This window comes from Petaurus breviceps, unplaced genomic scaffold (assembly GCF_028583685.1).
Source record: "Petaurus breviceps papuanus isolate PSGF00001 unplaced genomic scaffold, PetGlider_PUasm1.0 187, whole genome shotgun sequence".
In the NCBI taxonomy this organism is placed as follows: Eukaryota; Metazoa; Chordata; class Mammalia; order Diprotodontia; family Petauridae; genus Petaurus; species Petaurus breviceps.
Window position 1 is genome coordinate 14,281,148 of NW_027185799.1, and position 26,646 is coordinate 14,307,793.

At 33.0% G+C, this 26,646-nt stretch overlaps 1 protein-coding gene across 1 annotated transcript in view; it reads right to left on the bottom strand.

The window, feature by feature from the left end:
* Nucleotides 1-26,646, bottom strand: part of CCDC171 (coiled-coil domain containing 171) — a 555,758-nt gene that overhangs the window by 184,421 nt on the left and 344,691 nt on the right. Inside the window, exons 23-24 of the mRNA XM_069090675.1 lie at nt 3,377-3,522; nt 1,071-1,125 (exon numbers count right to left, since the gene is read on the bottom strand). Of these exons, the coding sequence (XP_068946776.1) occupies nt 1,071-1,125; nt 3,377-3,522 (201 nt within the window). The remainder of the gene's footprint in view (nt 1-1,070; nt 1,126-3,376; nt 3,523-26,646) is intronic.

Consider the following 26,646-nt stretch of genomic DNA (forward strand, 5'->3'; position numbering starts at 1 on the left):
ACACACACACACACACACACACACACACACACACACACACACACACACACACATCCTTTCTTGAATTCTTATGAAATGATTCTCCTTGATACAAACCACAGGATTTCTTCCTATGCTCTTCCCATTCTTGTATAGCTCTTTCCCACTAAGGATCAGTGAATGAAACCACAGTTCCTAATCCTGCCCTCCAGCCTGGCTGGGCAGCCTCAGCCAGTTTATGACATGAGACTGGGAGTCAAGAAAATAGGGTTTCAGTTCAAGTTCTGCCAGTCACTAGGTGTATAATCTTAGGTAAGTTACTCTATCTGTCTAGATCTCAGATGCCTCTTTTAGAAAATGATGATGACGGATTAGGAGATATTTAAGTTCCCTTTCAACTCTAATGTATACATGCATGCAAAAATGCATGTATGTTTTTATATGCACACACATATACCTATATACATGAACATATGTAAAATAAAGATACATATAAACAGTTCAAATGTCTACCTTTTAAAATATAATATACTAGTTTAAGTATTATGATTACATTTTCTATATATCTGTTTCCCTCTTTTTATTTCATTTTTTATAAAGGATGAAGACAAATTTTAATTAAATAAGTTTATAGTCATGCTAAGGCATCTAAGTACTACCAAAGGCAATATATTAGACCTGTATTTCTAGGGCAGCAGGGTCCATGGTGGTAATAGGATAGGCCGTGTGGTCAAACATTTTATGATTAGGAGACAGGTAAAAATCTTAAATGATCTCTACTTCATTCAGCAAAGACCACAAATGATTCAAGTGCAATTATAGCAGTTTGGGGACAATTTTCTTTTCTATAATTTTATTAAGAGAATAAAGTATACTCAAGGGGTAGATTTTTGAAATTTGGATAAATTTGGGGTCAATAAAAGTAAGAAATATATTTATCTTTTGAAATAATAGAGTATTTTCATTATTTGAGATTTTATTAAAAATATTTTTAAATGAGCAAAAGTACTTCATATGTTTTTAATAAAATAAATCCAAGTAAATGGTATAATAACAAAGTTAAATAAAATTATAAAAATAAATAATATTACCTTATGAAGAGCACTTTCCACTGATCTCATATGATTAGCAACACATTCTTTGTCTCTAGAAAAAGAAAAGACTAGGTTTTATGTAAATAAAAACTTCATTAAAACAGTAATAAACTAATATAAATCATTATTACTAAGAATAAAAGTTAATGTTCTCTCAAAAATGTGTAGACTGACTATATTAATAGTATTCTTGCCCCCCCCATACTGTTAAGTTGCCAAATTACTACGGGAAGGAGAACTTGATGGGAAAGTGAGGACTTTAAGGATAAAATTCCAAGTTGAAAAAAAAAGCATGTTGTTCATAATGGAAAATGTGCTAAAGAAATTGAAGACTGAATTATTCTCACGAAAAATACTTTCAAAATCACACTGGTGTCAATGCATTATGAATACAAACATTACCCAAATAGACATTGGCCTTTATTTTATATGTACCATATTTTATGTCATAAAAATTTAACAAAATTTACATCGTTGCTTTTGACTAAGAATATGTAAAATTGTCATAAAATGGCATTTCTTTTGTTCAAAGTACATGATTTTTAAAAAATAGTTAATGAATATAATTACTAAAGGTATAAAAACTATTTTTTAAATTAGTTACTATTAGCTTGTATTACAGGGACATAGACTTACAGACTGTATAAATTCCTAATTAACAATGATTTTGCGTTTTCCTGTTTATCAACATAAAAAGACTTTACAAATAAAGCCAAATCATCTAATTTTCTTAGAATCAGAGAAAGTTAGAATTGGAAGGGAATCAGAGATGACAAATTCTAATCGCCTCATTTTGACAGCTGAGGAAACTGAAACTAAGAAAGGTTTAGTGACATTTCCAAGGTCATACTATTACCATTAGTTAACTACAGAACTGGGAAAACTATTGTTAAGTTATATGAATTTTAAAAATTAACACTCACATATAAAACCAGGGGTGTATAACATTATATTCTGACAAGACTTTATGTCATACCTACACAGACATATTATGTAATTATGCTTCTAACATATGCTTCCTCTATAAATGAATATATACATATGTATAAAAACACATACATCTAAGTTTATTTGTATAAGGTTGGTACATATATTGAGAGGCAGATGACAAAGGGGATATAAGGTTGAATTTGGAGTTGGGAAGATGTGTGTTGAAACCCTACCTCTGACACGCTAGCTATGTGAAAAGCAATGTTACTTACAGTCTTAGTGTCCCAAAAAACTTTTTAAGACTATAAGTTAGAAATACGTTCCTGATTTTTTTCAGTAGAAGAATTTCTACATGGTAGCATTCCCCACATAATTAGACCAAAATATATGCATACATATATATACAAAGAGATTTATTTATAAAATATAAATTGTTATTTTTACATGGGTGACATGGTTGGCCTTTTGTCAGTTAATTGAGCAAAAGTGATTTCTCCAAAGCTAGCTAGGAGTGAATCTACAGATGTAAAGCCAAAATTTGCTAACTTTCTTCCCTAATATCTAATCTGGTGGTTTCCTTCTTATTTCAGGGTAGTTTTGTGATAAAATTGTAATATTATTATCATTATCACATAAATTGTAATAATCTATTATATACTCTAAACAGATTATTGTTATATTGTTATACCATTGTACAAGGAAAAATAAATTTTCTTCAGAGTTGTTAGTTGATTTCAATTTCATTACTGCTACAAAATACAAAATATGTCCTTTGTACATTTCTGCAGTTTCTCAATTTTTTCTCTTCATAAAGTATATGCCAATTGCTATATAAGGTCAGAAAAAAACAAAATTCATAATGAAGCCTCTTTCTAAAAATTTTCCTACACATTGATATTGTCACTAAAAATCCCATAATAAACATATTAATCTCCTAACTTACTTAATATTTATTTATACAAATGTTTTGAAGACTACAGTACAAGATAATACAAACACAGTTCAGTCTTGGGGAGAAGTTATGTGAGAAAGGTTAATAAATAAGATTTGACTTTTAAATAGAAGAATCAAATATTTCATACTCAGTAACACAAGAGTTTCAAAGAAGTAATGACTACAGAAAGCCTAAACTATGTGTACTATAAGACTGTACAGGATTTTTATGCTTTTGTGAAGTTTCTCCTTAACATACACCCTTACTATGGTGAGCAAAGAGTTTTCTTTTTTGAGACTGTATCAGTGAATTTCAAAGAGAGATAGCTGTACTTTTGTTTGCTAACACTGTATTATCCAGGGCTAAAACCCTGCTCATGAAAGTAAGAATTGATCTTTTTGTCTGTTTTAAGTGATCTCCCCAAGGTCTGCATGCTCACTTTGCTGCCATGCGGAGGGCACTCTCTGCATCATGGATGCTCTCCTCTAGTCGCCGCTTGTCCTGCTCCAGCTGGGTAAGATGTCTATTGAGCTGACGCAAAGATTGATCTTTTCTTCTCAGCTCCATCTTTGCCTCAGAGAGACTCTGCAAGCAGACAGAAAACAGAGTTACTTGTCAGCCCTGATAATTAACTTCAATTTATGCCATAGGCTATTAAACAAAGAATACCGACTGACTGTAAAGTAGATTGGGGCCATTACACACCGAGGTTTAACAGATTTTCTACAAAATTCTTACTCACTTGCTAATTAAAAATTATAATCTGCTAGGATTTAAAAATAACATGTGGCTATTAACATTATATACCTACTTTTGGAAATATTTAGTTTTCATGTATAAGGTAAAAAAATATCATTTGCCCTCAAAATTTCTGAATACATGAAAACTTCAAGTTCTTAAAATAAAAACATGAAGAAATATTTTTCTAGGATTACTTAGTTTCAAAGTTCTACATATTCCACCAGAGATATAAATTGTTGTTGTTCACTTGTGTCTCGACTATTTGTAACCCCCATGGACCATAACACACCAGAGAAAATAAATACTCAACAGCAATCAAAGACAATAAAAGTGCTAGATCAAAATCCCTTAAAATATTCAATAATATTGATATTATAGAACTCGGGAGTGTGGAAACCCATTTAAAGAAGCTATGAATATATTTTTCTTTTAATCTGTGTTTGCTGTCAAACAAAACCAAACCAAAACACTCCATGGTCATGTTTAAGTTAAATGAACATATGTAGCTGTTAAATCATTTTAAACCTATGTAGTTGTTAAATCATTTTTAAAAACTATATTTTATTCATGCTTTTTTCTATCATTATTATGCCCCAGTCATTTTTTCCCAAACAAGAGAATTTTCCTTTGTGACAAAGTTACACAGTTAAGCAAAACAGATCAATACATTAGTCAAGTCTGAAGATTTATGCCTAATTCCACACCTATAATCTACCATTTCTCTATCTTGAGGCAGAGGGATGCTTCAATGTCAGTCTTTTGAAGTTAAAATTAGTCACTTCATTGATTAAGAGTTTGAAGTCTTTCAGTGGTGTTTTCCTTTACATTATTGAAGTGAGCAAACATTTAAACTATTCTGGTTCTCCTAACTTCACTCTGCTTCAGTTCAAACAAGTCTTCTTAAGTTCCTATAAAGTATCCAATCACAATTTTTACACCTCAATAATATTCCATTATATTCACATACCACAATTTGTCAAGCCATTAGACAATGAAAGGTATCCTTTTTTTTTTACCATTATTTGCTACAAAAAAGAGTTGCTATAAATATTTTTTTCTGTATGTGGGACCTTTTTGTCTTTGATCTCCTTGAAAAATATGTTTAGTAGTGGTAATTTGGGGTCAAAAGGTATATCCTGTTTATTTTCATTTATATTATAGTTCCAAATGGTTTTACTATATAGTTCTCATAATTAAATCAGTCTTTTTTTCTCTTAAGTATTTAGATTAATAATTCTTCAAGTATCTGAAAGGCTATTATGTGGGAGACAGATGATATTTTTTTTCAACTAGACCCCAGAGAGCAAAACTAAGAGTAATGGCCTGTTAAAGAGTTAAATTAAGTTTAAGAAAAAAATTTCCTATCAATTGCAGTTATTCAAAAAGTAAACGGAGCTCCTCAGAATGCAGTAGATTCTCTTTTACTAAAGGACTTCAAGCAAAGTCTGAATGACCATATATGTCACTTATGGCATAAAGGGAATTTTTTTTTCAGGGATAGTTGGATTCAGGTATAATCTATCCATTTCTTCCTAACTTTAAGAATGGGTAATATATTGATGGTAGCTTCTTTATTGTTAATACTAATTCTTAAGGTGGAGGTAGTAATTAATGGGTTAAAATTAAATTATCTAAATTTACCTGGAAATGTCTAATGTTGATATTAAGATAAATAAAAATTTATTCACCAATTATCAACCAACCATAAAAGATTATTAATACAAAATTTTTTGATTCTGTATTTTCTAATAATTTGTTTCTAGTTTAAATCTGACATCTGGTCCTAAAACTTCAAGTCACTGCAAGGGAACTTCAGAGGACAAATGTGTACTAGACATGAAACTAGGTAGACATTTCTGATGCTTATAAGCAGTACGATCCTAGTCAAGTCATTTCTCTGATTCTTGGTAGACTTTCTAAAACTGTAAATTAATCATAGGATTGTCCTTGGTTCCCACACTGATGAAATAATGGGTCTTTCCTATAGTGGCTCCCCAAAGGAAAAATATGATAAGGAATTTCCTCCTCTTAGATACAGAGGGGGGCACTATGCATTTCAAATAATGCTTATAATTTAGGTCAGATTTTTTTAATATGTTGGTCAGTTTTGCTGATCAGTCTTCTTTTCCATATTTTTCATTCTTTGTTATAAAAGACTAGCACTGAGTGAGAGAGAGATATTGGGAAAGGTAGGTGAGGTGAAAATAAAAGATATAAAAAATTTTCTTTAGAAATAACTGGTCCAGGAGCAGCCAGGTGCCACAATGAGTAAGAGCACTGGCCCCAGAGTAGAGATGACCTGGGATCGAATCCGGGCTCAGATATTTAGCACCACACCCAGAAATAACTGGCTGTGTAACCTTGAGCAAGTTACTTAACCCCAACTGCTTAAAAAAAAAAAAGAACTGGTCCTTAATATATAGCTAAAATGTGAAATCAAGTCTAAAAACCATTTGCTGACTTTATGATTATTTTCATCTTTGTTCTTATCTTCTCATTTCACACCTTACTTCACCACTTTAGGTCTTCTCTGACTTCTCTTCCACCTCCCAGGAAATTCATTAGTGGGATAATCTTCTGAATCATCCTGAAAAGTCTCATTTGCCTAGGTTCTCCACCTCATCTCCAACCTCTGCCTCTTTGACTGGAGGGTGGGGTCACAAACACCAAACCTCCATTTAAGGAGAGTCAGCTGAGAAATCTCATTTCTCACCTGGCTGCACTATTTTGGGACTTCTCTGATTGACTTCTTCATCCTGCCTCCAAGTCCAGTGCCTTCTCTCCCCACTACACCCCAGCTATTCAGCTTTCCTTTGTGTGCTCTCTTCCTTTATTAGACTGTAAATTCCTTGAGGGCAAGGACTTCTTTCTCTTTTTGTATTCCTATCCCTAGCACTTAAAACAGTGTCTGGCACATAGGTTACCACTTAATAAATGTTTACTGACTACTATCTTCTTTATAACATTTTTTTTTTCACAAAAACATGCTTTCTCGAATATTTCTCATTGATAGGGCAATTATCTAAATAATTTGCAGTGCATATATTGAAAGTTTAATTACAAATTAGTGCCATGAAACCCACTAATGCTTCAAAAGTCCAGAAGTTTCATTATAAATGTACTGTAAATGCTTATTAAGTAAAACTAAAATGTTAAATTTTCAGAATTAACATGTCCTTGAAAATTTCCAACTATGTAAAACATATTAAATTATAAGGCCCACATGAAACTTTCTTTTTCCAATATTAAGGAATTCATGGACACAAAAATAATCCTTAGAAATATAAAAGTATATTTAGAAATTTGAAGTCCTCTGAGATCTTCAAAGTAAAAATATTGCACTTTCTTTATGGAGATGTCACTAGTGACCTACCACTAGTGTAGAATACAGTTTATTATTTCAGTAGTAGACTTAATAAGATTAAAAATAAAGAATCTGTCATCTTATTGAGTAATTCCTTCCATAACACATAACAGACAGTTTTAATAGTGGCTAAGATCAAAAGATTTTAAGACCTAGTAGCCAACTTTCTGGTAAGGAGCCTCTCAAAACTTCGCTGGGTTTGTCCTTGGAGGACAGACATACACTGTGAAGCTAAGACTTTCTAGTTTTGTTGGACCTCCTAAAGCTTGCATCTTGTTGTTATTGCCTTTGAAAGCCCAAGGTTATATCCATGTCAATAATATCAGAGGAGATCATTAGTGTGATCTTGGACAAGTCACTTAACCTCTATACCTTAGTTTTCTTATCTAAAAGTAGAGTGTTCAACTAATATGACCTCTAAAGTCCCTGGCCAGCTCTAATCTATGACCTTTTAATCCTATAAATAACAACTTGTTTATAAAGTACATAAAGATTTACAAAGCAAGTTCCTCACAACTCTGGAAACTAGATAACCTGATATGTGTTGGGGAGTGTTGGGGGAGGAGGAGAAGGAGAATTAGGAGAAGGGTATTTCCTTCATTTGAAACAGATTTTAATGTCTCTATGACCTGGTAGATAATGTCTGTGAGGAATGTTATGCCTGAAAATTTTATTACTTAAGGAAAATATCGTGTTGATACTTTCAAACCTCAGGATACTTTTTCTGATAGAAATCATACAGTCCATCACAGAGTCATAATATTATTCAATTCGACAAATACTTATTAAGTGCCTTCTATGTGCAAGATACTTTGTTAGACACTAGGAATACAAAGATAAATTGGAAAATAGTCCCTGCTCTCAAGGAGCTTAAATTCTACTACAGAAATGCAGTATGTGAATGGATCAAAGGACAGAGAGAAAGCACTAACAACTAGGGGATATCAAGAAAATTTTCCCAAAGGAAAAGGTACATAAGTTGAGCTTTGAAGGAAGGATTTGAAGAGGTAGGGGTGAGGAGAAAAGGCATTTGAAGCATGAAGATCAACCTGTCCAAAGAAAGAGAGGTAGAAGATTGAATGCCCAATTCAGGGAAGCACCAAAAGACCATTATGAATAGAACACAGAGTACAAAGAAAGGGCAAGAAGGCATAACCCATAATAAACCTAGAAGGAGGCTGAAGCCAGACTGGGTAGTGTTTTAGATGCTCAAATCAGGGGTTTATATTTTATCCTAAAAACAATAGTCAATGAAGGTTCTTGAGCAAAAGAGTATCATGGATAATTTTATGCCTAAGGCAGATTATTTTGGCATCTATATGAAAGATGCACTGGTGAAATAATGTGTCCAATTAGGCAGATAATGATTCAGATGAGAAGTGATGATAGACTTTCCATTTTTAAAGGGTGTTCCAAACCTTGCCCTATACTGTCATCATTCTTGAAGTACCTAGGGTCTTAGTCGCACACCATGAGAAAGTAATACATTATAATTTTAGCAAGTTAGATAATGGAAATAGTATTATTCCCATTTTACATATCAGCAAATTAAGGCTCAAATAAGTTAAATGACCTGACTATAATCACAAATTTAATACTGGTCAGAGCTGGGATTTGAAGAGATGTCTTCTAATTCCAAGTATAGAGCTTGGTACACTATGCTTCAATAAACTGTTTCCTCTTTTCTAGTCCCAGTTACGATTAATAGAATTAATGTGTGAGAGACCTGGCAGGGGTGAAGAATACAGACGGAATGTTGCTAATTTCCCTCACAGAGGAAACAACTCCAAGATCTTGACACCATTATAAAATTGACTTGCTAAAAATTTTGTGATATATTTTAAAAGATCTAAATTATATTAACATATAGATACATGTATAAATATATGTAATACACACATTTTATTGCCATTTCAACTGCCTGTGAACAGAGGCACAAAATAAAAGTTACAGCTGACATACTCTGTTCTAGAGAATCTTCATGGATGGTTGAGTGTCCTACATTAACACCAAACAATCTTGTGGAAAATGTTCTATATACATATACAGTTACAAGTAAGCTTTGCAAAGTGGTTAAATAAAAATAAAAATTGGAAAAAAAATAAAGAATAATCATGGACATGAGAGACAAGGTATCACAGTGAATAGCTGAGATCTGACCTAAGAGCCAAGAAAACCTGGGTTCCATTTCCACCTCTTGACAATGAACCTGAACCACTTAATCTCTCAAAATGCCCCAAGCAACTCTTTAAGACTATAAACTTGAGAACAGGGGCAATGCTATCTATATTAGAAAGGCGGATAAGTTCCTCACAGGAAGGCCCCTTTAGCTGATGAAATCACAGGTATAATTTTTTTTTAATGCCTATCAAATCTTTTTTTTGGAGGGGGGGAGGCAGGGAGGGTAATTTGGGTTAAGTAACTTGCCCAAGGTTACACGGCTAGTTTTTTGTGTGGGTGTGGGTGTTAAGTGTCTGAAGCCAGAACTGAAATCAGGTCCTCCTGACTCTGGGGCCAGCGCTCTACTCACTGCACCACCTAGCCACCCCAATGCCTATCAAATCTAACAGAATAGTACTCTCCATTTTAAAGAAGTAAGGAATACCACCATTAAAAAAAAAAAAACATCAAGGGCCTGCATCAGTAGAAAAGACAATACTGAATTACCTAGGCATAAGGGCATTCATTCTTCAAGGGCCAAATATTGGTTTAAACAATCAAAATGTTAGTCATATTATTCAACTACCCTACCTTTGTGGATTAAAATGGAACTGTTGAAATTCTTAACACTGTGCTTGAAATAATATGCCTTTTTATTGAGCTTCTTTTTCTTCTGTTCAGATTGATCTAATTAAAACCCTTGATAAACTTTATGGACTCTAATATTTCCAAGTGAGTGACTGAAACCAAAAGGGTGCGCCTCAAGGCAGCAAGGCAACAATGATAAGCAGCAGGTTAGCCACTAATTTCTCAACCAGGGTAGATTGTGAAAGTGTGATGTTCTGATATCCAAGAAACTGTTCAGGAGAGAATAGGATAAATCAAGTTTAATAACTCTGCTCCTAATTGTTCCCCCAATGCTCAACTCTAATTACTTGGAGAACTCTCCTGACTGTCACCTGATATTAAGTTGTTGGAGGCTGAGCCTGGAACAGTGAGATAATCAATAAACATTTAGTGGGGAGAAGAATGAAGATCCTGTTAAGCAGTGGGAACCTGCAGCACCCAAAGCCCTTCTGCTCATGAGAAAACCTATGGGACAGCCATAGTGATTGCAAAGCAATAATCCAAAGCACTGTTTTTAGGCCTTGAGGCCTTTAGGCAACAGTACATTTGAGAAAAAAAGGTTAACACGGTCACCCTAATTACAGCCCACTTTCACATACTTCATATATAAGCGAAGACAAGCCAATTAGGTAGAAAGGAAGATAAGGGAAGTTTTATTTGTATACTAATTAAACCCCTGATGAAATTAAAGGAAAAACATACAGCTCTGTAATTGTGTCTGAGAAAGGTCACTTCGGGTTCAGTTATCAGAACAGCACAGCCTTGAGATATTTCACTTAATCCACAATATAGCTCTCACTTTGTATCCTGGGTCTTAATATTTACAAAAATAAGAAAATTTCAAAGCCTGATAGTGCATTTATCTTTAAACATTGCTATGAATAATTTCAATTGTTAAAAAGTTAAGTCTAAATATGATAAGATGAGTTTAAAAGAAAAGAAAATATAGGGGAAAAAAACTCTATCCATGAAAAACCCTATATGCCACAATGTTAATTCTTAAAGATGCTGAGTTTTCACTTTATATACAAAAGATTTTCAAAAACCAATCCCCTAAATTACCTACACCGAGCAAACTGCTCTTTAGTGTAATTATTACATGTATTTAGGAATTCAGATGGTCACTGAACACCGTGCTTCATGGTCCACAGTATCTTATTGTACAAACTCATTTATTATCAGAACTCTTACGCCTTTTGTCTCAAGGAGAATATGGTAACCAATTTGCAATTGGTGAGATGAAATTAACAAAATGGAATAGAAGTGAAGAAATGGGGAAAGCAAGTAAGATATATGGAACTTCAAAAGTGGAAAGCACTGGCATATTTAAAGTGCTACAAATAATTTTTTTCTAAGGCTTAAAACATTTATGGTTGTAAATCTTTTTATAATAAATTGTGAATTGAAATAAATATTTTGTCCTTTATCTCATCTCATCAAAACACCGTGTTAAATACATGTCCATTTTGTAGTCCTCTTGAAAAGTTCTTTAAAAGCTAGCATAATAAAATGACTATAAATACCATATACCTGTGTACTTAGGCACAGACAAAAGTAATTTAAAACTATAAAAAATGCACACAGGATATAACTGCAGTGGTGATGAATAAAAACTATTGAAAATGTAAGAGTTATAAAATTAAGTCCCCTCACTAAAATGATTTCTTAATAAGTATGGCATAAAATACTCATTAAAGTTCTACATATGGATTTGCATATATAAAAAGTGAACAACTATGTATCACTGACAAATGCTTAATGTCAAGGGAATAGTCAAACAGGTCTTCCACACGAGGGTGCAGACCAGTAGTATTTTAGGCCATTAGGCCAACCAGGAAGACAGTGCCCCAGGGGATGATACAGCTTTTATAGATTTTCCTTTGTCTACTGGGAAATGTCTATGGATCTACATTCCTATGGAATAGAAGCTAATGGTTCACTCATTTTGGAACAAAAAGTTAATAATAAGAAATGATAGAGGAAAAAACAAAACAGAGATGATGAGCTAATGTCTTAATCATAAGAATGGCCAAAATGCACAAATAAACGATTTGTAACTAAAGATATTAGTTACTGCTCCCCAAGGGTATACTATCCTGTGTTGGATTGTATTAAGTGAAATACCTGAAGGCTCCTAAAAATTGAGAATGAAAAAAAGATACAAAAAATGCTTCCTAACAGACATACAAGATTTTTAATATACTGATTGTATGGCACAAATAATACATTCACAAGGAATTTTGAATTTAACATTTTATATTTTCTCAGAAAATTGTAATAAAAAGATATATCATTCTGGATTTCCCTCATCATAAAAAACCATCAAGATAATAGAATTTACAGCTAGAAGTAAAATTTGTGATCATCTAGCCAATATACTCCTTTTTTTCAAATGAAAAACTGAAGCTAAGAATAGTTAAGTGGCATCCACAGTCATACAAGCTTTTAGCACAGTGACTGGCAGATAGTAAGCACTTAATAAACACTTACAAGTCCAATGATTTTTCTACCCCACCTTATATAAAGCTCTCTTTTTAAAAGGCAATTTCTCCAAAAAGCTAGCGTTTTCTAGACACCTAATTTGTTCTAATTATATCTATGTAAGGAAGGCAGATTGGAAATGATTATAAACTGAGGCAGAAGAAGGTTGAATTTCTAAATTCATTTTCACATAATGAATCTACGATGTCACTGAGGAGGCCCTGCAGTATTGTGCAGCCAGTACACAATGTCACTTAAGCAAAATTATCTGGAGGACTCTGCATGGGACAGTGGCAAACACTGTTAGGACGGATGTTTTATGCTTCACTTGATATTGCTAATCAGAGGATCACTGAAGCAAGTTTTCTCGCTGGTTGCATCTATTAAAGAATTTTGTATAATCTCACCAGTCTTCAAAGTATTTGAAAAGCTCTCATGTGGAAGAGGAAGTAAGATGCGTTCAGCTGGGCCAAAGGGGGAAAGTATTCAGAGCAAAGCATGGAAGGCACAGAGTTATAGTTATGCTGCATATGAGGAAAAATTGCCAAGAGTTAGCAATATCCAAAGGTGGAATGGGCTCCCTCAAGATGTAGCATATTACCTTAGTGCAGGCCTTTGAGCAAAGGCTGAAAGTGGGACTGATAACCTCTTGTTGATGATATTGCAGAGGAGATCCTTGTTTGGATGCAGATTAGACTTTAGGACCATTCTGAGGTGACATAACATTAGATTATATGATTATGTAAAAGTAAATGGCAGGAACAAGATAAAACTTGGTTTGCTTCTAGCATCCATGTCATTAGTGTTAATATTATTTTTTTTAATTTACCCATCTCAATGGATTACAGTTCAAATGTTTTGTAGACTGTAAAGTACAATGGAAATATTACACAGGCACACACATATACGTATACACTTACACACACACATAAAATCCTTGCTGCATTTGGAATTGAATTTGTTATTATGCGTCATCCTGCCTGGTTATTTTGTACTTTGTAGAGTACTTATGCTCATCTTTCAAATAACTCTGCCACCAAAGCAGAAGAGACAGAAAGAAATATCTAGAACTATTTGTGATAAATATTAAGCATAAAAAGAAATTATATGCAAAATCTACCCTTTTCTAGGTAATTATTTACAAATATATATCTATTATACGAAGTATAATTAACAAAACTGGATTCTGTAAAGAAACACAAATAAGACTGAGCAAATGAGCTGTGGATATTCACCTTTAAAATTTCAAATCACAGTGCAAGATTTTGCTGTATAATGTCTACTGATGATTGGAACCATGCTGTTACATATTCCCACACATTCCTTTGAAAATATACTTCTAAATTTCTGCCCATAATAAAGAAGGAATATAGTCTTTCCTGGTAAAATAAATTGAAAGTACTACATATTAAAACATAATAACATAAAGAAAAAAAGAAAAAGACATTCATGATCATTTAAAATTTACCTTTAGACTGAATTATTAAGACACATATAGTATACAAAATTGTGGCAAGGGTTAAATAATGAGGGCGATGGGAGAATGATGGGAACCAAGACATTAACATATCTCAAAAGACAAGAAGAGGAGTGTTATGAAGAAAATAGCAGAAATTCTCTCAACTGGAAAATATACTCAGAAAAGTGCAGAATAGACAAGCAGTAGCTAGATTTATTGTGACACACAGCATGTAACCAGTAATGTGACAGTAATGTTTTTGCAGCACATAAAGCAAACTACATCAACTGTTCTACAGATCTCAAGAGACAAACTACCTGAGGATGGCAACCAGCATAATGCTGCCATAATAAAATCAACTTCGATGTGGTTTCTAAGTTCTCTTAGAAGAGACCTACGAATGCAAGAGAATAAATTATGTAGGGTTTTGGCCTAAGTTATATACATATATATATATATGTGTGTGTGTGTGTATACATATATACACATATGTATATACACACATACATACATGTATATGCAACTATTACCCCTTTTCTAGGTATTTCCAAACTTATGTCCATTATAGAAAGTATACAATTAGATAATTAACAAACTGGATTCTGTTATATATATATACATATATATGTATTTATGTGTGTATACATGTATATGTATGTATATATTTATGTGTTTGTGAGTATGTATGTAAACTCAGGGAGTTCTATAACTTCATTCCTTTCTCACCATTACCTGAAATTGCCTAATTCCTGGGTTGGCAATATTCTAAATGACTTGAGTAAGGTATATTAAAAAGCAGGAAAAATGATCATTCAAAATTCAAAGAGCATTTTCACAGAATCATTTAAATTCAATCAGTAAATTAATGTAACAGAAAAGTACCAAAAGGGGCATAAAGATAAAGAAATATGTAACTACACTGAGCACTGATTGGTTAGAGTTGAGTTTCCATATTACAATCAAAAGGAATTTTGGTTTGAAAAATGGTTCAAATAGAAGTATTTAATACTTCTTTACATTTAACAGAAGGGTTAAAACTCCTGAAAAAGAAATTACCCAAAAAATACTTTAACAAAGTCTTACACAAACGGATCACCAAGGCAAGAGGTGCCCTGTGTTCTTAAAGACTTATAAAGAAATCTATATTTCTGTCAATTCATGAACTCAACAATTTGGACAATCTAATCACTGAAACCCAATTTTGAAAATCTACTCTAGGCCATTTTAAGTTTGAAAGATAAACATAAAACATCATTTTCTTAATTTTGATGATAATATTTTTTAAAACTGCCAACTTCACTATAGCTTTGTACACTGGAGGCCTAGGGTTCCTTAAACAACTGTTCATATACTGAACATGTGACTATGGAAACATATTCTTCCACTATTATAAATTCAAAGGTGTATCTCCATAGAAAAAAAACCTAACCCCTAACCTTGAACAAAAATCCTACTTAAGAATTTTAACCTAAACTGGTATCAGACCAGTATTCCTTTTTTCAATGTGGTGTTTAAATCTCTCTTAGAATTGTTAGAAGGAAAAAATAGTCAGTGACAATTCACATAACCTCTTCATCTAACTGAATGCATAAATATTATAAATAGTAATCTCTACAAAATCCCCAACTAGCCATCTAACTTACCTTTAAAGTTCTCTAGTGATCAGAAAATCCATCTCTCCCAGGACAGGCTTTTCTACCCTTGGATAGCTCTTATTAGGATATTTTTCCTTACATCAAGTGAAAATCTGCCTCTCTCTAACTTCTACCTAATCTACTTACTTCCTCTGGGGACAAGCAAGACGAACAAAACCCATATTACAATAATAGCCAAAACTTCCCCAAAACTTGAAAAGAACTGTCGCCCTAACGTCTTTCCAGCACCACGTCAAACACTCCTATTTCCTTCAACCAATCAACATATGACATAGTTTAAAATCTTCTCACTATTACAGTAGGATTCTGTTCAAAATTTAAATATTTAGTAGCCATACTGGTAATTCTCTGCATATTGAACAAAATCCATTAATAAGAAACCTCACTTATATGTAACTACCCCAAGTCACTCATTCATCAAAGTGTCAATAAAGAGAGAAAAAAGTGTTACCATATCTTTAAAAGTGATATTAATTTACCCTTGAATATATCCCAAAAGAGATTTTAATATTCCTTAATAACTTAATTTCATCAATAAACTAAGCATTTGTGATTCAGGACCTCCCATATATAAGATCCCTGTCATCATCATTATCACAACTCAAATTTATATTAACATTAAGATTTAGAAAGAATTTTCCTTAGGACAATTCTATGAAATAGGCAGTACAAATATTACCCTCATTTTATTGATGAAAAAAATGAGTAACAAAAATATTTAAGTGACTTGATAACTATCTTACAATGAGTATCAAAATGGGTGGTTCAACTTGAGATCTCCTGTCTCTGAGAATATTGTCCTCTCCATTATATCACTTAAGGGGAACTCTATAAAATAAACCTACAACGCAGGACTGGCTAAATATTAGATTTAAATATTGGATTTTCAAAGTAAAGTTGATCAGAAATCATTATTATTTGGAAATTAATAATTGTATGGATCCATGTTGGATAAATCCTTTTTTTTTTTTTTTACAGAAAGCAGTGAACTTTCCAACAAGTGACACGCTGCCAGACCACAGTCTTCCCCTGTGGTTCTAGAGATATCATTTTATGCTAGGCTGCAACATATAACCTCTCCAAAACCCTTTCATAAATGAAACAGCAAAGTGCACTTTTTCCAAGCGATATCATGCATAATCCCCTTCAGTCTCTCTTCTACTGGGAATGCAGAAAGTAGCCTCATTATGGAGTTACTGCAACAAGATGTAGGCCATTGGTATGGACTCATTGTGATGGAATTCCATTGAAATATTTGAAACACAGATGACCTATATTAAAGAATGAGTCTTTGTAGTATAGTATCTTTTAATGTGTTATAGTAACATAATTTGCCAAGGAATTCAGAAGTCAAAAAGTTTCTTTAGGAATGAAATGCATAATAAACATACTAACATTCCTAAACTATACTCCTTTAATACCTAAAGAAGAATTACTTAAGCTCTTGTATTCACACATTGACCACAATAAAATAGCTCATTTAAATCTTTGGTTGGGTTCTGCCCAGAAATTAATAAGATTTTATCTATTTGTAGAGAATCAATGATGATGTAGTGTACAATTAATTAATTAATTAGAATATTATTTTGTGGAGAAATGTGTGCTTTTTACCATTTAAAGATATCTTACAATATTACTATAAAGAAAATAAAGTGTGGGGGAAAAATCTTGCTATCAGTGGTGCCCAGTTTAACTGACAGTTTAGGCTTCTTGGCAGCTGAAGGTTCTGGCAAAGAGTTTCTTGGCTGTGTGATCAATTAACCGCTAACAAAACCCTGAGACCAGAAGAGAGGTGAGAAGGACTTGAGAAATTATAATGTAGGTGACAAAAGGAAAACACGCCTGAAAGACAGACCCCAAATATTCATCTCTTGTCCAAATGACCCCTAATGGGGTACTAAAAAAAATGAGACAAAAGAGCTAAGTAGTTACCATGTTTTCCCTTTCTGAAAAGGCCTATGGTTGAAAAGAAATATGGGCATCTCCAAGATAGACAGATGGATAGATAGATAAATTGATAGACAGAGAGACAGACAGACAGAGACAGACAGAAAGATAGATATATTATCTTGAGATATGTGTGTATATATATAGTATATATGTGTATGTGCATACACATATAATTTATATACACATATATACATATCCTCATTTCAAATGGGATTTGCTATCCTGGCTTAACTACATATGTAAGTTATATCACTATGATGAGCAAAATTTTTCCTTAAAAATGTTTAGACTTCTGCTTCATTTAGATCCATAATGACCATACTTCTCATTTCATTTGATTTCAATGAACATTTACAAAATGCCTACTAAGGAAAAAGCACTGCTCTAGCTGTAGGAACACAAACACAAAAATGAAAGTAGCCCCTGCCCTCAAGGAGTTTACATCCTCTCAGGGATGCATCAAGTTCAAAGTTCAGTATTAGAATCACATTACATTCTTAAGGTGGTAAGTGAGAGAAAGAGAAAGGCAAGTGAAGGTAAGAACACTGGGAACCATTGTGGCAGCAAGCACCCCAGTGTCCCCAGAGTTTGCTGCCACCACAGGTTCTTGGATCTGCTTTGATAAAGGAAAGCAACTCAAAATGGGTTAACAAGCTTACTTTAATCAGTCAGATATGTATCATTCACCTAGTCCAGGGGAAAAAGGTCAGCACCCTGAAATTCAAAACATACCAACAGAATTATCAAGACAAAAACAGATCAAGTAGACAGATTTCCAAACTGTCCAACCATTACATCCATACCAAACAACATCTGGGTTTCAAAGCCGGGGGGGGCCCTGGACAACGGCCTTCCAGAGTTTCATCTGATCAAATCACAGAACACTTCTCAAAGTGAGCCCCAAAACAAAGCTACACATCAGGGCTTATATAGCCTTCTCCTGGCTCAGAGAATGTAACAACCTTATTGACTCACTGGCCAATCAAGAAGTATCTACTGAAAAACAAGCCTCCCACCCCAGGCTCCAGGTGCACTTTAGCCTAGGGGCAGGGAAGATCTTCAAATTTACATTCCCATTACAACCTTAAGGACTTAGGGAATGGACATATATCCAGCAAAGGAAACAAAAAAGGAACACTTAAAGATGAAAAAACACCAAGAGTATATATTAATACAATGACTGGGGCAATCACAATTTCAATCTATTATAAACACCTTGAAGAGAATGACTATGTATTATTTCACATTTTCATCAACAGACCTAAAGAAAGACATCTGAAATATTAGGTAGATGCTCTACAGAAGATTTCATGAAAGTTATGGACAGGAATCATCTAAGATAATTAGGCATATATGCACGAGAAAGAACATCAATAGAAGGATTGTTCTCACCCTGATAACATCACAAACCCTCTGGAGTGCTAAAGCATCTTCAGAGCCTAGAATCATGACTTAGACTTAGTGGGTAGAAAATAAATAGCTAGGGAACTGGGTTTATTGAACTGAATTTTGAAAACAGTTTAAAATGCGTTTTATTGATATCTTCTGATTTTATATTACCAGTATTTTCCCAATTGTATTACACCACCAAGCCACTGCTAGAAAATCATCCCTTATAAAAGATTATGAAAAAAAGAATAAAAGAAAAAGTTCCATAAAAATTAAAAAAAAACTTAAAGTCAAATGAAATATTCCACATCCATTGCTCCCCACCTCTCTAAAGAAGACAAGGAGGGAGAGGCATTTTCTCTTTGTGGAATTTAGGCGCTTAAAAAATATGAGCAACTACCTATTTGATAAGAAAAAAAGTAAAATTAAAATACCAGTATTAAATATGAAAAAAAGAGAAATCACAACAAATGAAGAAATAAATAATCCTAGAAATTTTGCTTATGCGTGTGAATTTGTTGAATGATAAGAGCTTATAATCAGAAAAAAAGTGTCAGAGTTCATAAATATGGAAATAGAATATTGTGGCTTATAGCAAGATCAAGTATATGACCACCTTGATGTGCAACTAAGGTGAAACAGAGGAACAGGTGATGGTGACTGAGGAGCTTGAGGTATGGAGAAGTTAAGAATATTGGTGTAGTCCCTTAGTATAAGGGCAGGAGTTGGGGGACACAGAAAGGTATTGAACCAGGAACTAAACTCACTGAAGAAAGAAACAGAAAATCCACAGAGGGAGGGAAGGTAACAGTAAATGACTATCAGCATCTAAACTGAGTGATAAATGTGAATAACATGAAGCTCAAAGTAGGAGAGGTTGCTGAGTGATAGTAGTAGAAGACAGGTCTGGAAGTAGCAATGGGAAACAAGGAATATTCTGACTCCCTCATCATGGTAACTCAAGGAGGAGTGGGGGGGGGCATCAAGGCTGGAAAGTGGGATTAGCAATAGTGTCATGAGGAGGTATCTAGGTCTCTATGACTGTAAAGATGAAGCAGATGTATATATCATAAACCCATCTTTCTTTTAAATATACAGAACAATGAGGCCAGTAGCATGAGAACATAATTTAGGAAATCAGTTTGTATCACAATTTAATACTTATCACCATAAAAAGACATTCTAATTACTAAATATAAAAAAGGTATTTGAATACAGAAACTGTATAAAGGGATCAAAAATTTTACACTCAAAATATTTAGCTCTCAAAAATTCTGCAGCCTATATCTACAGAGAGAAATGTGTGTATACACGCAATTATTTTTTAAGACAAATATTATTTTCATAGGAACAGTTATGATTGTAGAAACACTGAGCTATACCTTAGTATGAAATTTCACTAATAATTATTCAAATCGGTGATGAGGATATTAAGCCTGTTAAACTTTTTTTTTTGGTCCAGACCTCTGATTTCATCAGAAGAATTCTCAATTTGCTAACTGCCTCCCAAGACTTATATTCTAAGAGATTGCTTTTGATACTAAAAAGTTAAATAATGTGTGCAGGGTTCACATAGATAGTATGTATCACAGTCAGGATCTGAACCAAGGTCTTCCAGACTTTCAGGCTGGTTTCCTATTTACATTATCTTAAGACAAAATGAGGTTAGGAAATTAACTGACTATACAAAATCATTTTGCTGGGGCAGCTAAGGGGCACAGTGGATACACAGCACAGGGCCTGGAACAAACGAGAGTTCAAATGAGTTCAAATCTGGCCTCAGACACTTACTAGCTGTGTGACCCTGAGCAAGTCACTTAACCCTGTCTGCCTCTATATCTTCATCTGTAAAATAAGCTGGAAAAGGAAATGGCAAACCACTCCAGTGGCTTTGCCAAAAAAAACCCTATCACGGAGTCATGAAGAGTCAGACATGAAAGAAACAACTCAACAATGACAACAAAAATAAAATTATTGACCATACAATTTACATGTATGTAATTGGATACAATTAACATTTATACTTGATTACTGTCATTTGTCCATCCCTACAAACATTAGAAGACTTTCTTAGTATTGACACTACAGGAATTAATGTTCTAACCATTTCTAATTCCTAACATAATATTCCCATCATAATAGATATCTGTGGTGTTCAAGTTAGATACTCTAAAGACAAGTTTTCTGCTTGTCTAAAAAATTGTTAGGATAACAGGATATAGGTCTCTTTTACCTATAGTTTTTACATCCAAAAGATTTCCTAATCTCCAAAATGGCTGCCCTGTGTCCCTGGACTTAGATGAGAAGTTCTCTTGCTGATCTTGAGGCAGGTTCAGTGTTCAGACTCTACTTCTGAAATAGGACAAAACCACATGAAAAGGTGCCTGTTTTATCTCCCAAGGCAGTTCTTACTGGCCTATTAATAAGGATCCTTGTATAAAGCACTTATCTACCAAGTCTCATGCTGGCATTTAGCCAAGCCTTTAATATTCAAAGACAAAGCTGACAAATATGCTTCACACTGTAGGGTTTCAGGTCTTCTACTTTTATGGAGGTTAATACTATCCCATACATTTTTTTGCAAGTGTAAAACAGTACAAAGGCAATGCCAGCATTCCAAAAGAAGATCAAAGCACTACAAAGGCATACTTATTGAGTAACTCCCTTCCCTCTGGAAATTTGATCATAAAGTATAATTCCTTAAGGGAAAATGTTGTTGGTTCCTAAATTGGACACTTTAAAGTAACTAAATGTATTGCAACAGCATTATAACAAAAATAAAAGATGAATATATTAGTTGAATATTTTTCTAGACAAAAGTATGTGATAATTAAGGCTACAGAGATTATCTGTAAAATGTATTAATCATCATCACATAATCATGTAGAAGATAGGAATATATGCTTAGCTAATTGCCTCTAAAGTTTTTGTCTCCTCATTTCACTGTAAATGTAACAATGTAATTGGTAACTTGAATTAGTGACTACAATTATATTAAATAAGTGTCTGAAGAAAACAATCACTGAGTCTAAGATGAATGAAAAGTTTAGAACACAGTAAATTCTTAACTTTTTGCAAGGGTATAAATTAATTTTGGTCAACCTTTTAAACAATAATGTATTATTTGCTAATAACATAAATCTCAAAGACAGACCCTCTGGAGGTCCACTAATCATGTATTTTCACATTCAGTAAACTATGGATTTTGAAATTTAAATAAATTAGTATTATATCCAGGATGTTTAAGTGGCTAAGATAAGTAGTACTTTCCTAGTGATTTCAAAAGTATTGGTTTTCTAAATGCCCAGACTAATTTCGTCACTATCATCATTAGAAATACTTTAAAAAAAAAGAAAGAAAAACTTTTAAAGTGCTTATCTGTATGACACTCTTTTGAGAATTAAATGCTGTCCCTTACTTTTTGGAAGATTATGGTTGAAGACAAACTATATAAATATGCACATAAAATAATGAACAGGCTAAATACAGATAGCAAGGACATAATCTGTCATTTTGATATTATTTTTAGATGCCAAAAATGAAGTGTATTACAGAGAAGATAAATTCGAAAAGTCACAAGAGCTTCAAAGATGTTCTGGAAGTAGAAAAGCATTCTATGAGTTCAGTTAACCACTTTATAAAGTTTCATTTAAAAAAAATAACCATGTAGGAATGAAATTCTTTAAGATGGTAATATTCTTCAAAGATTTACTTAATACTTATAATGGTTATTTCATTTCCAAAGTAGAGAACTTTGTTTTAAGTGCTACTTAGCATCTTCAAAATTACTTTAAATTATTGCAGATTACTTCTGTTGTGGATAGTAAAAAGTTAATTCAGCTTCTACGATTCTAAAATAACATCACTCAGAGGATGTGATTCATTAAATACAGAAAAACTGACTGAAAATTAACTGCATCTAAGAAAGGCTGATTACGAAGTATAGTTAAGCAAGGTCACACTAAAGCAAAAAATGATTTATCTTCAGTTTCATGCCAAGATATGCATTCAGCATTCCATTTGAACAGCCATCTCCATGTTGGTTTATCTATGGAGTTTCAGAGTTGAAAGATGAAAAAAATCTTTATGGTCTCAAATTTAACAGCAAAAGAAAAGATCATGGAAAAAGTTGATTAAGGTGAAAAAATAAATGTACCCTACGGACATTTGCTCTAACTAATACTCCCTTATAAAAACGAGCCAAAAAAAAAAAAAACCAACCCTCTAACTACAAGGGACTTGAGGATTACAACCAAAAACTATATATAAATAATATAAACAAGGAAGTCATAAGTGCTACTATTTAGGCTGCTGGAGGGGGGGGAAGGGGGAGAGTGCTTTAAAACATAAAACCCACACATTCGGTTTTATAGGTCTATTGATTGCTTTTGCACATCTCAAGGTAATGTGGTCACTTTGTAGTTGATTCAATAATATTACAAAAATCTCTCAGGAATCTAGATTTAACAAGAAGCTGCCCTGTATGTTTTGAATGAAAATCCAAAGCTACTTGAAGCTTAAAACTAACTGGAATAAGTGATATGCAAGTAGATGTGTTTAACAACTATGCATCATACTTATGCAATAATCCCATTTTTCTTCCAAAGCTTCAGTCAATAAATCTCTAACTGTACTATAAATTCCAAGGTCATGGACAAAGGAGTTATTAGTATAATTACAATGTAGCTATAATACCATTAAGCCTCCAGTTCCACATTTTAAAAGTTAGTAAAATTTGAAGATTAATAAAGTCAAGAGAATGAGTTCTTATATACTAAGAAATGTTTACTATCATTCCCCACATCTATATATTCTATTACTTCTAATTAATTCTAAATTTCTACAACTGCATATCTTTAAAAACAAGGAACATTTTTTTAAATTTGGCAAAGTAATTTTGTAATAATAAATAGAAGACATAGAAAAAGCAAAGAGTTAACAAACAAAAAAGTAGTCTTCTGAAAACAACCAATTACAACAGACTGAGTCATATAAATTTAAGTTGAAAAAAATAACAAGCTAAACAAAGCTTTGTTATATAATAGATTTTGTAGACTCCACTTAGTTCTTCCACAGTGTTTAAGACTTCTGCTCTCTCAAGACTAAACAAAAGCAACATCACCTCTAAGTCCTGGTTTAAAACCCGGACATGTCAAACTCAGTGCCTAACCAAATTAAAATGTAATAATAAAATGTTTAACATAATAAATAAAAATACAATACAACATAGATAAAGGTAATTTGTGCTTTTTAAGTCAATATGCTGACTGCAGGGATCTCCTTCTATTTGAATTTGACACTAGGGCTCTACATGATCCCAGAAACAGCACTCAATTAAAAGTAGCATTCTATCAGGGATCAATCACAGAGCTTCATAAAGAAAAGTATAAGCTGAGGTGGCTAGGTTGCGCAGTGAATAGAGCACTGGACCTGGAGTCAGAAAGACCCGAGTTCAAATCCGGCTTCAGACACTTAACACTTAATAGCCATGTCACCTTGGGCAAGTCACTTAACCCCAATTGCCCTGCCTTCCCCCCTCCAAAAAGGAAAAAAGAAAAAGAAAAGAAAACTATAAGCTTTAAACAGTGATCAAAGAGTTCAGGTACTTTCCAGCTCTCAGGACAGTGCCTGACACATAGCTGGTGATTAATAAAAAAAAAAAAGAAAAAAAGGAAGAAAAAATTAGTATAAAGGATCAAAACATTGAAAAAGCCCAAAAATATGTGGAATGTACAACTGGTAGACCTCCTATCTCTGTAAAAATTATCTTCTCATATCTCTTCTTTCAAGTCATGCTAGTTACTTATAATTTTGCAACAATGGCTTTTGATTTTTATTTTATCATTATTAATTCAATTGACACTTTTGGGCTCATTGCATATTTGTCTTCTTAGCTCTGTTTACTTCACCCTGCTCCGATTTGTGTAAATCTTTCCATGTTTCTTGGTATTCAAATCTAAGAAGAAATTCATCATTTCTTATAGAAAAATAGTATTCTGTTACATTCATGTATGATAATTTACTTAGCCATTCTCCAATCAATAAACATTTACTTTGTTTCTAATTCTTTGCTATCACAAAAAATATTATAATAAATATTTTGGTGTATATGGAGGTTTTCTTCTTATCACTGACCTCTCTGGGGTATATGTCTACTAATGGAATCTCTGGTTCAAAGGGTATGGATATTATAGACCCATTATTTGGATAATTCCAAATTGCTAAGGACTACTTTAGCTTCATCCCAGAAATTTTGGAATGTTGTTTCCTCATTCTTTCATTCACATAAATATTGTTGCTATAATTTGTTGTTTGACCCACTCATTATTTGGTATTCCATTATTAAATATCTGTTTTAGTCTGTACCTTTTATTTATGCTTCCTGAGTTAATTATTACTATTACTATGTTATAGCCTATAAAACATGTGTTTACTGTAAGCCTTTTTTTCATTTGTTTGAAATAACTTTGTGGGCTAATATATATTCAGTTATTTTAAAGATCAACTTGGTGCTGAGAAATGTATAAATACTTTAGTAGCATCATTTAAAAGATGCCATTAAGTATTTTAGCTCTAGACTGCAACAATTTGTTATTCTGATGGACTTATCAAAAACTGAGAAAAATAAAAATCATGAAAGCAGAATTGGTGACCTACATAGCAAAAATAATTTCCCAAAGGGGGAAAAACCGAATTAACTGATTGGGAATGCACAGAACTGAAGAAAAATATTAAAGAAGAAAAACAAAAAGCAACAACATAAAAGAAAACATGATCTCCTAACAAGCTACATATAGATCTAGAATATACAATGTATAGAGACAGCTTAAAGACTATAGCTTTCCCAGATGAATAGGAAAAGGGGGGAAAAACCTGACTGCTCTTAAAATGCAACAGAACCTTCCGGTTCTTCCGAATAGAGAAAACAAATTTATATAAGGATAATATAAGAATAAGGTGGGGGGAGAGAATAAGGGAGAGATTCTGGTGGGGAGGGTAAGAGACAGGAGTGTAAGGTAGTGGGTAAAAATAAAGCAGAAGAGTAAGGAGGGATAGGAATAGGGTGAGGATAGTGAGGAAAAATAGGAAGAAGGAAAATATATAAGTAATTATAGCTTGGAATGCAAATGGGATGAATTTACCCATAAAATGAAAACTGAGAACAGATTAAAAATTTGAATTCAACAATATTTTGCTCTCAGGAAATGCTATAAAAATGAAAGATATAAACAAACATAACACAAAGGTCACAAGTAGAATTTATTATATAAAAATAGGGGTAGTAATCATCATCTCAGAAAAAGTTAAAGCTAAAAATCACATGATGGTATACGTAAAGAATTCTAGAGAATCAACTAAAAAACTACTTGAAACAACTAACTTTAACAAAGTTTCAGGATAATAAAACATCAGCACATCAGCATTTCTATATATTAGAAAGCTCAGCAGCAAGAGATAGAAAGGGAAATTCTGCTCAAAGTAACTGAGATAATATTTATCTGTCAAGATAAACCTAGGAATTATATGAACACAATTACAAAACACTTTTCACACAAATAAGCTCAAGAAAAGACTTCAGTGTCTAATATCTTATCTTGCCAGGTGATCTTCAGAATCATCTAAGACAATTCAAATGGAAGCAATTCAGTTTCCTGGCAAGGCATTGGAAGACTGTCCAGGTTTCACAGGCATACAACAAGGTCAGCACAATGTTGTAGATTTGGACATAAACAATTGGGAAAATATCAATCGCTCATGGGTAGACTGAGCTAATATAATAAAAATGACAATTCTACATAAATTAATTTATTTATTCAGTGCCATACCAATCAAAGTACCAAAAAATATTTTATAGAGCTAGAAAACACAATAATAAAACTCAT